At 43.1% G+C, this 16,591-nt stretch overlaps 1 protein-coding gene and 1 pseudogene across 1 annotated transcript in view; one reads left to right on the top strand and one right to left on the bottom strand.

Annotated features, from left to right (window-relative positions):
* Positions 1-16,591, top strand: part of MYO7B (myosin VIIB) — a 69,579-nt gene that overhangs the window by 15,806 nt on the left and 37,182 nt on the right. Inside the window, exons 12-19 of the mRNA XM_066621484.1 lie at positions 68-278; positions 949-1,084; positions 1,363-1,529; positions 2,862-2,918; positions 7,614-7,751; positions 10,802-10,954; positions 12,769-12,867; positions 15,290-15,384. Of these exons, the coding sequence (XP_066477581.1) occupies positions 68-278; positions 949-1,084; positions 1,363-1,529; positions 2,862-2,918; positions 7,614-7,751; positions 10,802-10,954; positions 12,769-12,867; positions 15,290-15,384 (1,056 nt within the window). The remainder of the gene's footprint in view (positions 1-67; positions 279-948; positions 1,085-1,362; positions 1,530-2,861; positions 2,919-7,613; positions 7,752-10,801; positions 10,955-12,768; positions 12,868-15,289; positions 15,385-16,591) is intronic.
* LOC136646683 (5S ribosomal RNA) lies at positions 9,801-9,920 on the bottom strand (annotated as a pseudogene).

Raw genomic sequence — 16,591 nt, 5'->3', positions numbered from 1 at the left:
ACACCAACGCTATTGATTCCATGTCTATAGCTGTGCTGGCATTTTTTTCTGGATTGTGCCCCTGTAGTTTTGAGCAGCTGTGTATCAACTTTGCCAACGAGCACCTCCAGCAGTTCTTTGTACGCCATATCTTCAAGCTGGAACAGGAAGAATATCTATCTGAGAACATCTCCTGGAGCCACATTGACTTCACAGATAACTGTACAGCCTTGGAAGTGATTGCACTCAAACCGATGAATATTGTATCACTCATTGATGAGGAAAGCAGGTTTCCAAAGGCAAGTGTTTGTTTTCCAAAAAATCTGACCTCCTGAAGAGAGGTGTGTGACCTCCCCGGACCTCAGAAAGCCTCTCGGACGTGACCAAAAGGTGCCTCCTGTCGTGTCCCGGAGGTCGTGAGGGCCTCCAGCACAATTTGGAATCCACACTGAGTAAAATCCACAGATTCTGAACCCATGGAAAGAGGGTCCACTTGTATATGATTGCAGCCTGAGATTGTCTTGTGGACCTATTTGCTATGCAGTCACCTTAATTTATTTACATTATGTATTTATGTAAGAAACATCTTTAGCAGAATTATTAGTTGTAAAATAAAAAAACACTCAGATAAAAAATAAACTGCTGTTTAACTTGAGTTTTCATCTTAGTTCGTCTCAGGTTTTTGTGTCACCTTTTCCCAAATTACTATTGTCTCATATTAAGACATGTGAGAGTACTCTGCTTTTTTAGAACACCATCCTTGTTGCAAATTTGATTTCTAATTTATGTTTAAAAAAAGTAATTAAATTTTCTGAACGCCATATATAATATGCAATGAACACTATAAAATATAGAAAAAAATTATTTTCTCATTCATGTTATTTTGCTGTAATTTTTGCATATTTTGAGCGTAACAACATAGAGAGAATGGATGTATTTAATTTCACTTCATGTTGTGTTGGTTTCCAGGGAACAGATGCCACCATGTTAAACAAAATCAATTCTCATCATAGCAGAAGCAAAATCTACATTCCGCCAAGGAGCGTCCATGACACAGTCTTTGGTATCAGTCACTTTGCTGGTGTTGTTTATTACCAGTCTAAAGGTGAGTTTGGTAGACAGTTCCCCCTCCTTGCATACCCCTGTTCATCAATTCAAAGGGAATTACTTTTCTCAAATCTTGCTAATCAACGCCATCATGGTGATGATTCGTTAAAAAGAGCTATTTCTTAACTTAGCTTTACAGTGGAGTGGATAAATTTAAATGGAATGGGAAAGGATACTGCTGATGTGAAGAGGGAATATTTCCCCATGGACTGAGCATGAGACTGGAAATTGGCATTAAGTGGAAATGATTGAATGTACCTTCTTCCTTACCCATAGGTTTTCTTGAGAAAAACCGTGACATGCTTAGCTCTGACATAATGCAGTTGGTTCATTCATCCAAAAACAAATTCCTCAGACAGATCTTCCAGGTGGATGCAACCATGAATGTGGTGTCTTTTGGCCGTGGTAGCATCAAGCAGCTTGGAGCTGATCCCACCCTCAAGGTTAGCCTTCTCACATTAATTTGATATCTACCCCCTCCTCTGTCCCTTACATATTCTAACTCTGCTTTGTTTTCTGTGTCGGCTTGACATTTGTGCCATACTTACATGCTATATAAATTTTATATCTTGTTTCTCTATGATAATATTGTACTCAAGGTTATTTAAAATACAAAAAATAAAACAAATATTTAATTGCAAAAATTAAGATTTGCAAAAAAAAAAAAAAAATTGAAACAAGAACGACCTATTCTTTAAAACAATACCAGCACTGTAAATGAGTTTACACAGGAATATAGAATTAATTAAACACATGCTGAAGTAGCAAATTAACTTTTATTAGTTCATTTGGCCCTATTGCTTCAGCAAGTGAGGCACCTGAATGAATCCCTGTAAGTGATTGCAGTGGTATCTCCAATTGATGAAGTAATTGCTGAAAAAAAATCTTTCTGAAGTAATTAATGCAGGAAAACGAAATCTGACGATCCAATCCTAAAGGGCCTGGCCATCACTGGGCACCTCTTTCACTGGTGCTGCCTGCTGTAAAGCAACCAGTGCCAGGGCACTCTGGCATCATGCTGAGTAGCATGTTGCCAGGATGTTGGTGGGAAGGCCAGTCTTCCCACCCACGCCAGCAAATCTGCAGTCACCTACTGATCATGATAAGATGGCGGATGTTGGGGGGAGGGCAAAATGAAGCAGCAATGGGGGCAATGGGAGGGCAGAATGGGGTGGCAACAAGGGCGTAAGATGGGTGGATCGGGTCCAGAAAAGGGCAGGTTTAGCAGCAGCTGTGGCTGCCAAATCCTAACCCCCTTCCCAGACCCATTCCCATGGCACAGGTCTGCATGGACCTGCACCAGCTGTTTAGGTCTGTTTAGCACAAGTAGGTCTGAGTAGACCCCCTGCACTGCAGAGGTTTACTCCTGGGTAAGGGAACAATTGTTCTCTTACTCAGAGGAGACATCTGCACCTCTAGGATATTGCACTACTAGTGCTGAATCCGACCATGAATAAGAATGACACAAGGGTTTATTTGGGGTCGGTGGACCTGGGTTCTAATCCTTGCTTTACCATGAAACAGATTGGTGAACTAGTCAAAATTTCCTTAAATTACTTAGCAAATGTTTATCATTTTATCAAATGATGCTCTGGTGTGGGATTGTATCATTCTTGTGCATATTTTGATCCGGCACTAGTAGTGCAATATCCTATATTTTCAGCTCAGGATGAAGAACCTGTTATTATCTTGCCTTTTCTTTTTCTTTTTTTGTCTGTCTGCTCATTCTTCACTTTCTTTCAAAATTCTGCCCTTTGTTCTCCTTCTGCTGCAAGTCATTGTCGCACTGCAGTTTTGTCAAGTCTGGAACATCACCTCCTGCTTTTGGACAGGTAAACTACTTAGAGGAAAATTGATCACTTTAGAGAAATAAGTACTACAGAACTCCTACAATGGGTTTTGTGTAGTTTTCAATTGCAAGAATAAACAAGCATGAAACTACATAGCACATGCTTAAAATAACATGTAGTTTGTCTATTGGTGGTCCTATTAATTGTGAGGAAAAATTTCATGTCATCACTTTTAGCACTTATTAATAGTTTGGCCACAAAATAGTTTGAATAGCACAGATTGTAGTTTAACCACAAAAAGTCTGGTACTTTTTCCCTGCTTAATTTCTTTTCAATATATCTTTTTTTTCTTACACAATTTTGTTTCTCTCTACCAGCTTTATTTTCTGGGCTGTTTTATCTTCCACTTTACATTTTTGCTCTGATGTTTTCTACAGTAATATTACTTTCCTTTTTATTTTGTTTATTGTAACACATCTAAAATACTTTCTATTCTTGAAAACAGTTTACATATTATTGAAAGAAACAATTAAAAACAACAAGAAATATCTTCACAATAGCTAATAATAAAAAAAGAAAAAAAATAAGTCGCAAAATAGGACTTATTTCCTCAGAGGCAGTGAGGGCTATCCTTATAATGTTGTTAATGACTTTTGTGACATGGGTTGCCCAATGCTAACCTGCGCTGGCAGAACCAGGCTGCACGGCATGCGCTGTATCCAGCACAGGTTAGGAGGCAGCTGGAGGTCTTCTCAGGGTAAGGGTAAAGTAAGCTCTTGGATCAGTGCCAGCTATATAGCTGGTGCAAATCCGGGAAGCCTGGTGTAATGCTGGGTGGGCCAGGAGGAGGATTAGGATATGGTGGAGGCTTGCTCTGCTGATCACTCCCCTTCTCAGGCCCAATCCCACACTTCCCCCACCCCCAAATGCTCCCCTCTCCACCTCCAAAATGCCCCATGCCAACCTCTCCTATCCCCCGCCCTACCCAGTGCAACCTTATCTGTGCTGGCCAGCTCTGCTCCTAGATGCAGTGCCGGCATGCCCACACAGACTGTTGGGCAGGCACTGCTGGTTCATGAGTAGTCACAAATGTGCCTTATGGCACATTTGTGACACTCTGACCCGGCACAGGGACAGCTGTTCCAGCTCAACCTGCAGTTGGAATTGAGTTGTGAATGCACAAATCATGGCATTCTATCACTTTATGGCAGTGGTTCCCAAACTTTTTTGAGTGGCGACTCCCTTGATGTACCAAGCCATAGGTTCAGCCAAAGCTCCCCATTAGGGCTACAATCTTATACATTGTATAGGTTAATGGGTTTTTCACAAGCATTCAGCAGCTCCCCTGGCTGATTTCCATGGCTCCCTGGGGAGCCATGGCTTACTGTTTGGGAACCACTGCTTTATGGTGCTATCAAGGTTATAGTGGATTGGGATGGAAGATATTTGCATAGCATACTTTCTCCATTTTTAAAGTCTTGAGTGCTCATGGTGTGTACACATTCTGGCTCCTCCTTTTGCACCATAATTGCTTGAGGGAGAAGTTTCTCTAAACCTGCATGCTAGAGATGGTTCAGGTATTTCCAGGGCATGTAGAAGAGTGTTTCAGATGGATCACTCTCTTACCATGAAATGAAGGAAACTTGCCTGGGCACAAGGGGAGGGACCAAAATGTGCATACACTTTGAACGTGCATATCCTTAAACATGTGGGGCTGTTCTGGAACAAAAGGTATCCTCTGAAATTTCATGGTTTCTAATGCAATTAATATTGTTCTTCCTGCTGTTTATTTAAAAAGTTTAAACAACCAAATTACTACCAGTTTTACTTTCTTTTGGCTTATCCATCATCTCTACTTTACATTTCTTACTTTTGCTTTAAACATACATAAATATTAGTTGGCCTGACTGATCAAGGGGTCACCATCTCATTTGCTCTGTGTTTTTGGCCACACGAGGGCAGTAGAACTTTATACATAAACTGTTTGACAAATGAATGGTACATTCAAGTGAACAATTACAGTCTCTGAAAAAGACTAACAGCCTAATCCTGAAGGTGGCAGCTCTACTGGGTACAGCGGAACCAAAATGCAGAACAGCTACTACTTTCGTCCCCTTCCCCTGGAAAAAGCCCCAAGCCCCACAATGGGGCTTCTCAAATCAGCACTGGCTGTTTTGCCTTCTGGCCTGAAATGGTGTTCAGGATCTAGCGGAGTGGAGCAGAGCTCTGCCAGTTCCACCCCCTCCCGTCCTGGTTCCTTCCCCCCACCCTCCCCCACTCTGTTCCACCCACTCCCTGTCCCCTGCCCCGAGGCTACTTACCACCAACTGGCACTGCTGGAGTGTCGGCTAGCCCTCCATGTGGTGCTGAGCTGGCCCAGCACCAGCAGCTGTTCCTTTCTGGGTGCTGTGGACAGGCACATCTGCGACACCCATTGCTGACGCTGAGGAAGTTCGGATTGGGCCCTAAATAATTTGCACTTTACCCAGTGGACAATATAACCACTTGTTCACCGTCTCTCTTCTGGCAAATGTGGAAATATACAAAGGGAAGATGTGAATCTATAAACATATGGGAAGAGGTAGTTCTCAGGTATTGCAGAGATACAATTACTTGTGACTCCTGACACACATTTATCCTTCAAAGATTGTGGGTGCCCCTTGGAATATACAATGGATAAATAGTAAATATGTCTGCCATGTAAAGTGTGAATTATCAGCACCGTTTAGAACACCTTTCTAAAATCATGCAACAACAAAGTGTCTTGTGGCACCTTAAAAACTAATAGATTTATAGCCCAATCTTGTTCCCTGCTTTACAACAGCAGACACTGTCCCACTGTTGTAATGTGGCTACTGACGATGCACAGTGGCCATCTGGCAGCCATCTTTGATCTATCATTACAAAATGGCAGCAGCATCAGTGGCCCACTGTGGCAGCTGATGACCTGCTCTGGCACAGGTAAGCTGTCACGGGGTGGGTGGGGAGAATGGTATAATGGAGGGAGAGAAATAGTGTAAGGATTGAGACTGCTGAGGGCAGGCAGGGGGCGGTTATCAGTTGCAATGGCACCACCAGTATGCTATGGCCCCTGCCTGACCTTGCCATACCCACTTGGGGGTGCAATCCTAACCCCTTATGTCAGTGCTTTCCAGCTCCTTTCCAGCACTTTCCAGCACTGACATAAGGACAATGCAGCTTTGAGGTAAGGGAACAAATATTCCCTGACTTTGAGGAGGCCTCCATGAGTGCCACCCAACTTCAGGATGCAGCATATGTCCCATTGGCACCGCTATGCCAGTGCTGGAAAGGACTGACATAAGGGGTTAGGATTGCACCCTGGGTCTGCTTGGACTTGCACCAGCCAAAGATCTGTAGTGGAACAGGGACAGCTTTTGTGGGTTTAAGGGAACAAAAGGTCCTTTATCCTGAGGATGCCTTATGATTGTCCCCTGCACCTTAGGATTCAGAGCGCAGCTGCATCAGTGCTGGTGGCAGGGATTACGACTGGGCTTTTAGGCTGTGATCCTATACATGCTTTCCCAAGGGTAAATCCATTGAACACTGTGGGACTTACTTCTGAGTAGACATGTATAGTATATTATTATTGTGGCATAAGCTTTCATGGGCTAGAGCCCTCTTCATCAAATGCTTTATATATTTATCCTCAGTTGACAGATGAGCATAGGCTGGCAGGCAGATACAGAAAAAAAGAAGAAAACAGTGGGGCTAAAGGCCATAAAATGTTGGAAGGAGAGCCTGTCATATTTCTATGCAAAACTCAGATTCATATACAATAAGTACAGTGATCATTCTCAAGAGCAGGGGTGTCCAAGCATTTTTTCAGGAGGGCCACATCATCTCTCTGACAGTGTAGGGGGCCGGGAAAAAAATGAATTAATTTACATTTCAAATTTGAATAAATTTACATAAATGAATTTATTAGAGATGGAACTTATATGAATGAATGAAGTTCTTGCAGTAGCTCAAGGCCTATAAAAGGCCTTGTACAAAGCAAGGCTAGCCTTTCCTTTGCTGCCACTGCTGCATCACAGACGTGAAATAGCAAGTAGTGGAGGGAGCCCTCATCCCACAGCTCAGGTGGGAGGTCGAACAGTCATCCTCATGCTGAGAGCAATTGCATCAGGCCAGCATGGGCTCCAGCAAGTCTCCAGAGGGCCAGAGGCTCATTGGAGACTGGGGGCTCCCCGAGGGCCGGATTAGAAGCCCCCAAGGGCCGCAAGTGGCCCCCAGGCTGGGGTTTGGGCATTCCTGCTCAAGAGCAGTATTTGCTAATAATGGAATCTTGTCAACTGTACTGTGCTAATTTAACACCTGTAATAGGATGAATAGCTTGATTGAGTTTGAGTCCTAAATGGATGCAATCCAATTTATTGACAATTTCTGATTCAAACACTTCTTGCTGGAATATTTCTTTGAACCCTATTTTGTTTGAAGTAAACTACTTTCAGATCCACAGCAGAGTATCCTGGGAGACTGAAATCGTCTCCCACTAGTTTCTGAATGCTTCATTTTTTCTGGATGCGTACATTTAAATACAGAAAGATAACGTAGAAAAATACTCAGAAGTCAGCTTGCAAAAGCATGATAGGTTGGGACTCCAGTGTTCATGCAGCCACTATTTACTTTTTGTTTTTCAAGAGTGGACAGCACTGTAACGAAGTACTTGTTAATGTGGCTCATTCTGTTCATGTCATCTATGCTTGTTCTCTCCAGGGATCAGATACCACCAAACGACTATCTACTTTAGGAGGTCAGTTCAAACAATCCCTGGAGCAGCTGATGAAAATCCTGGGTAACTGCCAGCCATATTTTATCCGCTGTCTCAAACCCAATGACTACAAGAAGCCTCTGGTAATATTTCATTTAAGTTCCTTCAATTAATCCACTGTCTATACTCTTGTTTCTTGGTTATTTCAAACAGGGGTTTTGCAGCATATTAGGAAACACTATCTGTTTATTTCAGACAAGTTGGCTGTAGACCAGTGATTTTCAACCTTTTTTATTTCATGGCACACTGTCAAGGTGCTAAAATTGACAAGGCACACCATCAGTTTTTTTGACAATTGTCAAGGCACACCACACTACTGGCTGGGGGCTCACATCCTCCAATGGTCCTACTAACATATGACCCTCCTCCTCCGAACTCCAGTGTCATACCTGCAGACTATTTGTGGCACACCAGTGTGCCACATAGCACAGTGGTTGAAAATCGCTTCTATAGACAATGTACATTTTTTTATAAGATTGAGTCAAGATTCTAGTGCAGGTGGACCCCTGTGGGAGTTCCATTCCAGGGGGACCCTGTAGATAAGGAAAAAGCAGGTGTGGGGGAATGTGATGTGCAGGCAACCTGCATGCTATAGAGAGGCTAATAGGAAGCAGGAGCCATCCTGTTTCCTGTTAGTAGCCCTCTAGCATGAAGACTGGTTGCCTGCATGATGTGTTGCTTTGTTTAAGCCAGGGGTGCTCACACTTTTTTGGCTCGAGAGCTACTTTGAAACCCAGCAAGGCCCGGAGATCTACTAGAGTTTTTTTACAATGTTCGCGCCATCGTAACATATAACATTTATGTGTACAATGTATGTTGGTGTACCTTGCATAACTGCATGAGCCAATATTGCACAACACAACACAATTAACTATAAACATTTTTTGTAATTACTTGAGTTTACTTTGATGACTTGCACTGAAGTGAATCAGCCAAGGATGCATAGCCCAGACAGTAACTGCTGACAGCCAGCCTCAAGCACACTTCCAAATGTTCATCAGTCATGGTGGAACGGTACTTGGACTTAATGATCTTCATGTAGGAAAAGGCTGACTCACATAAATAAGTGGAGCCCTTCCTGCCTCAGGTGCTCTTATATCCCTGAGGGCCCTATTGCTTTCAAGTGGCTGCAGCTGTGCAGCACACTCTGCTGGATGCCCAGGCCTTACCCTTAAAGGGGCCACTGCTGACACCACATCTACCTCCTCACCAGATCTTCCTTGATTCCAATACAAGTGGGGGGGGGAGCAGATCTCTATACAGACCAGTGCAAAAACAAGGGAAAGGTGTGGGGGAGGGAAGATCTCTATATAGACATCACAGCAAGACCAGTACACAACCCCTTGCACACAGAACCAACAGATGGAAGTGGGGGGGGGCAGATCTCCATACATACCAGTGCAAAAACAGGGGAAAGGTAAGTCATCCCCAGGAGAGTCAACGGGGCTCACTCCCAGGGATGTGTGGACAGGAGAGAAGCCTGCCAGTGGCTCCTCTCCAGGTTATTCATGAGTCAGCCCCAGTAGAGTCAACGGGGCTCACTCCCAGGGATGCATGGACAGGAGCTCACTCCCAGGGATGTGTCACTCCCAGGGCGGGGCTCACTCCCAGAGCGGGGCTCACTCACAGGGATGTGTGGATGGGAGAGAAGCCTGCGATCAACTCATTTTCCCTCGCAATCGACTGGTAGATTGCGATCGACTTATTGAGCACCCCTGGTTTAAGCCATTTCTGCCCAGCCCACAGGTATACACATTTGATCCCTGTAGCGTATTTACAACGTTGGGCAGAAATGGCTTAAGCAGGTTTAAAGCAAGGCACACCAGTGCTTGCAGTGTGACGACACAAAAAAATAAGGTAATATAATGGGCATGTGGGGGTACCTGTATCCATGGATCTATGGATCTGCATCCAAAGATATAGGGTCTCACCTGTATAACCATTTTGGATTTATCCATGCAGAAACTGCATAATCACCTGGCGTGTACAAAGAAATAGTCAACATCCATGCCACTATACTTGGCAAGAACTTCACTGCATTGTCAAGGAAGCTTAGAATTCAGGGGAGACTTGGAGGTGTCTTTGATGGAAATGGTGGTTGGCAACCTTCAGTCTCGAAAGACTATGGTATAAGCCTACAGCACCCGGTATTCCCAGGCGGTCTCTCATCCAAGTACTAACCAGGCATGACCCTGCTTAGCTTCCAAGATCAGACAAGATTGGGCATGTGCAGGGTAACAGTTGCTGTCAAAACTGATGGAAAGCAGGCAGCAAATCATGCTATCTGAGTTGAAACTCTAGCTGTATGGAAATATTGTCCATCTGTAGTAGAAATTGTATCATTATCTTTATCTTAACCAATCACAATTCATTCTAAACTTTTAGTGTCCCATGCTGATAAATTTAGAAGCAATGCAAAACAAGGGGATGAGGCCATAGCTCATTGGAAAAACACATGCTTTGTTGCAGAGGATCCCAAGTCAATCCCTGGCATCTTCAGGACAGGCAGGGAAGATTGCAGACCCCATGTCTGCAATCTTGAAAAGTCACTCCTAGCCAGCATAGACAATACTTAGCTAGATGGCCCAATGATATAGACTAGTGCTTCTCAAACTTTTTAGCCCAGGACCCACTTTTTAGAATGACAATCTGGCGGGACCCACTGGAAGTGATGTCATTAACTTGGAAGTGATGTAATGGCTGGAAGTGACATAAACAGGAAAATTTTTTAACAATAGGCTGAAATCCTATTCACACTTACCCAGGAGCAAGCACCATATAACATCTTTGTTAAAAGCATATACATTGTAGCCTAATACAGATCTCCCCAAATGCATACATATCATGTTAGCATCAAGTCTCATATACTAAAAATAAAATATTGAAATGAGTGGGGACCCACCTGAAATTGTCTCACGACCCACCTAGTAGGTCCAGACCCATAGTTTGAGAAACAGTGATATAGACTCTATATAGGGCAGCGTCATGTGTCTTCAAAGTGGTTTTGAACATAAAAGTGGTTTATGTGGTTTCATTCTGCATTCAGATGTGTGAAGGAGTAAACCAGTGTACTTCTATGCATACACGGTTTGCCTCTCTGATGACTTTGGCTGTGTGTTTTCTCTTACTTCAGTTGTTTGATCGAGAACTCTGCATCCGACAACTGCGCTATTCTGGGATGATGGAAACTATTCGAATTCGGAAGGCTGGCTATCCAATTCGTTATAGTTTTGCAGAGTTCTTTGACAGATACCAAGTTCTGCAGCCAGTGTCTGCTCGAGAGCAGGTATTTTAGGAAGCCTGAACCAATAAATCATATTAAATGATTGTGGTAATAAAAGTGTTTTGTAAATCTAAAATCCCTTCTTACTACTATAATTATATATCCAGTAAATATAGCACCAACATAAAAATGAAATTATGTATATTGTTCTTAATTGTCCATTAGATATTGCAGAAGAATTTAATATTTAATATTTTGGTGATGGCATTGCAATATACATCTTAGCTGTTCTCATGTTATGGGACGTTGGTTGAAAATATTTTAAAAGAAAAGGAGCAAGGCAAAATTGAACTACCACAGATACTCACCTATAAGCCGACCCCACAGTTAAGTCGAGGGCAGGTTTTGAGCCAACAATCATGGAATTTTCTATGACCCTCGGATAAGTCGGGGGTTAAACTTAGGGGGGTGTCTGACTATAGTTTTGTCTGATTTTACCCCAGGCCAGATCCTGAAAAATAACCTACCACTAATTGTTACCTAAAAACTGTAGTCTCTAATTTATTAAAAACATAGTAAAAGATCATAAGGTACATTTTTATTCTTTTTAAATTCTGGTCTTCACCACCGTTTTGTAAACACTATCAGAGTAAGTGCACTGTAAACAACATACCAGTAAATCAGTGGTTCCCAACCTGGTATTCATGTACTCCCAGGTACACTCAACAGGACCTTTAGGGGTACTTGAAAAAGAATGGAATAATGGCAGAAAAAGGCAGGTCCTGCTCCAGAATGCCTTGCAAGACAGGAATGCCTTGCAAGGACCAGCAAGGCAGGAAGGGAGGTAGCTAGTTGGCTGTGAAAGCCCCCCCAATAGCTAGTTTTTGGTCATCAATTCATCTATGAATGAGTGATTGAAAACCAGCACAGTAAAAAAGCTGAAACATAATATGGAAAGTGATCACTCTCCCAGAATTTCTCAGTACACTTCTGGTGCAAAACAGTGCAAGGGCAGATTCTTCTGTCCTTCAAACAGATGAAAAGAGAAAATATGTGATGAATACATGAAGTCTGGGCTTTCATATGGAGGAGATGAGGGCTTGTATTATTAATTACAAAGATTTTGCTAATATGAAGAGTACAATTTATGGAAATAGTCTGCCAAGGGATATGCAAGTGAAAAAGGTTGGCAACCACTGCAGGAGATCCATGAATCAAATCTACCTTTAAGGTTTCTGGTGTGTTAAGCCAGAAGCTCTACATACAACATACAAACCATAACACATAACTGGGAGTGTGCAATTCAATTCACAGCAGAGAGATGCAGCTGCATATATTTGCAACCCTTTTTACTCAGAAGTAGACCCACTGCTTTCCATGGGTGTTATTCTTAAGTAATGCTGCATTGAATTGTAGCCTGGGAATTGTTGCTTCAAATGGAAAGGGGATCCCATCCTGGTGTTGGAAAAAAAAAAATCCTCTGCCAAATGCAAAGCCTTTGCAAAAAGGAATCAGGCTGCAGCAGCAAAAGGGAACAGAGGGGAATTAAAGGATAACTTTGGCTGGAATGTCTCAGGAAAGTAACTATAGCAACTAACCAGCTGCCTGCCTAAGCTTAGCGGAGAAAGGAAACTGTTCAGAGTTGAAAGGGTCTGCCCTCTGACTCAGAGATAAGGCGAAGTGATAATTGGAGCTTGATTACTTGGCAAAAATTTTCACATACTATACGTGAGTATCTACGGTAGATTCAAAAGTCACTTCTAAAGCATGGTTATTTTGACATTTAATAGTCTGAAGAGTCCAGCTTCATAAACGTTTGTTATAGAACCTCAGTATCTCCCACCCAATTTAAACATAATAATGGATTTACTTTCCAGCTGAAGAATGATGCTCGAGAGTGCTGCATTTACATCTGTAAAAGGGTGATAGGAAACGATGATGAATGGAAAACTGGAAAAACCAAAGTTTTCCTGAAAGTAAGTTCAAGGTCTTCTCACACTTACGAGTAATAGGCACCCACTCATATTGTACATACAAACATATCTAGGAAGAAACTTTGCATTACTAAGGCCCTGAACCTATCCAAATCCCGCTCCCCCCCGTCAATGCATGTGTATGTGTGGCATACAATGGTTGGAGGGGAGCAGTTGCAGATGACTCCTCAGGGTAAGGGAACTTTTGTCTTGTGAGTCAGTCTCATTGGTCTAATGCAGGGGTGTCCAAAGTTTTTGGCAGGAGGGCCACATCATCTCTCTGACACTGTGTCGGGGGCCGGGGAAATAAAGAATTAATTTACATTTCAAATTTGAATAAATTTACATAAGTTTACATAGATGAATATATTAAAGATGAACTTGTATGGATGAATCAAGGTCTTGCAATAGCTCAAAGCTTATAAGAGGCCTTGCAAAAAGCCAGGCTGACCTTTCCTTAGCTGCCGCTGCTGCATCACAGATGTGAAAGAGCAAGCAGTGAAGGGAGCTCTCATCCCACAGCTCACATGAGAGGTCAAACAGTTGCCCTCACACTGAGAGACGTTGCATTGGGCCAGTATGGGCTTCAACAAATCTCCGGAGGGCCAGAGGCTCATTGGAGAATGGGGGCTCCCTGAGGGCCGCATTGAGAGGCCTTGAGGGCCGCAAGTGGCCCCCGGGCCGGGGTTTGGGCACCTCTGGTCTAATGGAACGCTTTAAATAGACGCACAGGATGGCATTTCTTAGGCGTTCTAGAGTCTCTAGAGTGGCCTGACATCTTTAGCCTATAGGTTGCTTCCTCAGCTGTGCAATTTAGTCTGCCACTTAATCTCATTGCGGGTAGCACATGTGCTCTTGCACAGTCCCTCTTTTTTGATAAAACTGTACTCAGGAAGAATGCTCCAAAGAACTCTGCACCCTGGCCTTCAGGAAATAAAACCAGGTATTTGTTGGATAGTATTAGATACAATGTGACAAAGCAGAATGTAAGCAGTATTAGATACAATGTGACAAAGCATTTTTCCTATTATGGTTTCACTAATACATTTACAGTGCAATCCTAACTTGCGCTGGAACGAGGAAGCTGGTAGGCCTGCCCTGTATCTAGCATGGGTTTGGGGCTGAAAGTGGCTCAGCTTGGGCAAGGGGAATTGCTTCCCCTTACCCTGGGAAGAGCTGCTGCAGCCCCAATGGGTCTACTCAGCTTGGGCAAGGAGAATCACTTCCCCTTACCCTGGGAAGAGCTGCTGCAGCCCCTAAAGAGGTGGCACAGATCCAAGCAGCCTGGAGCTGCTGGAAATAGGGTCAGGATCCAGCATAAGTGCCTGATCCTGGCCCCACCCCCTGCTGTCCTGCTGCTGGCCAACAAGCCTGCCCTCCTCTTGCCCTCTGCCCGCCCCAAAATGCCTCCTCCTCTCCCTCCCCATGCCCCTTTAACCCTCACACCAGCTGAGCTCAGCTGGCACAAACTCACCCTGTTTCGACGATTCAGTGGCTGGATAAAGCCTCTGTGGACCGGGGCACATCCTTGTGCTGGCCCAGCTTATTCAGGAGTAGACCTAAACATGCTTTACAGCATGTTTGCAACCCTCAGCCCAGCGCAATCTTAGGATTGCACTAAGATTGATATTATCTAGGACAGGGGACTCCAAACTTTTTGGTATTAGGCCTCATTGTACATCTGACATGGTGTTGAGGACTGGAAAATATATAATAAATACACAAATAACTGACGTGCTGAGAGTTAGATTAAAATAAGTGGGTGGGGGTGGAAGGAGGAAGGGAGTAGAGGGTAGAATTGACTTGCACAGAGAGAGGGAAATGGCTTATGGAAAAGTATCAAGCAACCTACAATGCAAATCACAAACTTTGTCTCAGTTTCTGCTCCATATAATTTTAACATAGACACTAACTTTGTATTTATATTCCAGGTATCCCAGCATGGGTATATATCTCATTCAGCCACTAGAGCTGCTAAATGGAATGTAAAGCAATGTATTGGAATAATTTCATTCCAATCCATTGCATTACATTCAGCATTTCTAATAGCTGAAGGAAGAATATACTGGGTATATACCAAATTCAGCCACTAGAGGTGTTGAATGTAATGAAATAAATTCTTTCATTACATTGCATTACATTCAGCACTTCTAGTGGCTAAATGCGGTATATACCCATGTTGGGAAACCTGGAAATGCTTGTTTTGAGCTGTTTTTAGCTCTGAGATGCTGGGGAACCTTCTGGGCCCGATAAAATCCTCCAGAGGGCCGGATGTGGCGCCCGGTCCAGGATTTAGAGACCCTTGATCTAAGAGGAACTCTTCAACTCAGATACTTTTCATATGCAGAATTTTTGTGTTCTTCTCTTTTTTTTTTTTTTTTGGCCATTAGATAGATGTGATGATTTTGAAAACATTTTTTAATAGGATTACCATGATACTGTCCTGGAAGTGCGACGAGACCAAGCGCTTGCAGAGAAAGCCATTCTTATTCAGAAAGTGCTGAGGGGATTCAAAGACAGGTAAATACTCTTAAAGGGAGCTAACAAAACCAGATCTTTGATCTCCTTTATATTCCTGATCATAGCTTGGAGATGTTTCTGGAGATGTCCAGAAAGGGCAGGGAAGGTGAGGTGGAGAGAAAAGGAAGATGATTTGTGGCCAGCCAGGTTACTGTGCAGAAAGGTGGCTTGTTGACAGGCTTTCCAAGTTCCCTGGTTGAATTAAAACAAACAGGAGGAAGGGGAGGAGCTAAGGAATGCCCATTGCCCTTCAGGTCACTCTGTGGTTCAATGAGGCACAGTCTCCCAAATGTTCACTTCAGTTATTCCCTCCCTTTTGAGTTAAGATCTCCACCCTCACTGTTAAAGTTTTTGCAGAGGCTAAAGATTTCTGTTTTATGTTTGGGTTCCTCCCCCTCGGGCCTTTCTTTTGTTCTCCCAATTGCTGCTTAAGTTACTGTTTGGTTGTTTTTGCTTTTACCACTGTTTTTATTGCTTTTGCTTTTACCACTGTAATTATTGATTGCTCTGCCTTGTTTAGCTATTGTGAGCTTTTTATTATATCTATTGTATTATAATTCTTGTTAGCCATGTTGAGTTTCCCTTTTTGGGGGAGGAAAGTTGGAATGTAAATTTTTTAAAATAAATAAATACAATGTGAACTGGTTATCTGATTACATTGCACAGCAACAAATACATGAAGAGACTGAGAGAAGAAAAGAGAGTGAGAGACCAAGCCGGGAAGAAAGTAGAAGGAAGCCAGAGAAAGGGTGGGATAAATAGGAAATGAGATGTACTTTAATTACAAGGTCATAGTTTGACGAAGTTATTTTGAAAATTAGCATGCATAAATTAGGTTTCAGTATTAATTTTCAAATTGTGTTATTTCAGAAACATGTAAATCAAACTCAGGTAAAACAGGAGGTACTTGTACACACATAAGCCTGTCAGAATTGATCATGTGGTGTCTGTTTTCTAATTTTATGCGTTAAACATTAAAGCAGCAACACTTACAGCCAAATCCTAACTAACAGCCCAATGCTGAGCTGCCCATTGCGCCAAGACTGCTGCGGCACCAAAGTGGCTGCTGCGGCATTTTGCATACAACAGGGCAGCCGCCACTGGCTCCTCCGGGGGATGGGATGAAAGTTCCCATCCCCGGTTCAGGGGTGTCCAAACTTTTTGGCAGGAGGGCCACATCATCTCTCTGACACTGTGTCAAGGGCTG

This window comes from Tiliqua scincoides, chromosome 3, assembly GCF_035046505.1.
Source record: "Tiliqua scincoides isolate rTilSci1 chromosome 3, rTilSci1.hap2, whole genome shotgun sequence".
Classification (NCBI taxonomy): domain Eukaryota; kingdom Metazoa; phylum Chordata; class Lepidosauria; order Squamata; family Scincidae; genus Tiliqua; species Tiliqua scincoides.
The sequence above is the reverse complement of the archived record's forward strand: the minus strand, read 5'-3'. Positions and strand labels throughout refer to the sequence as shown.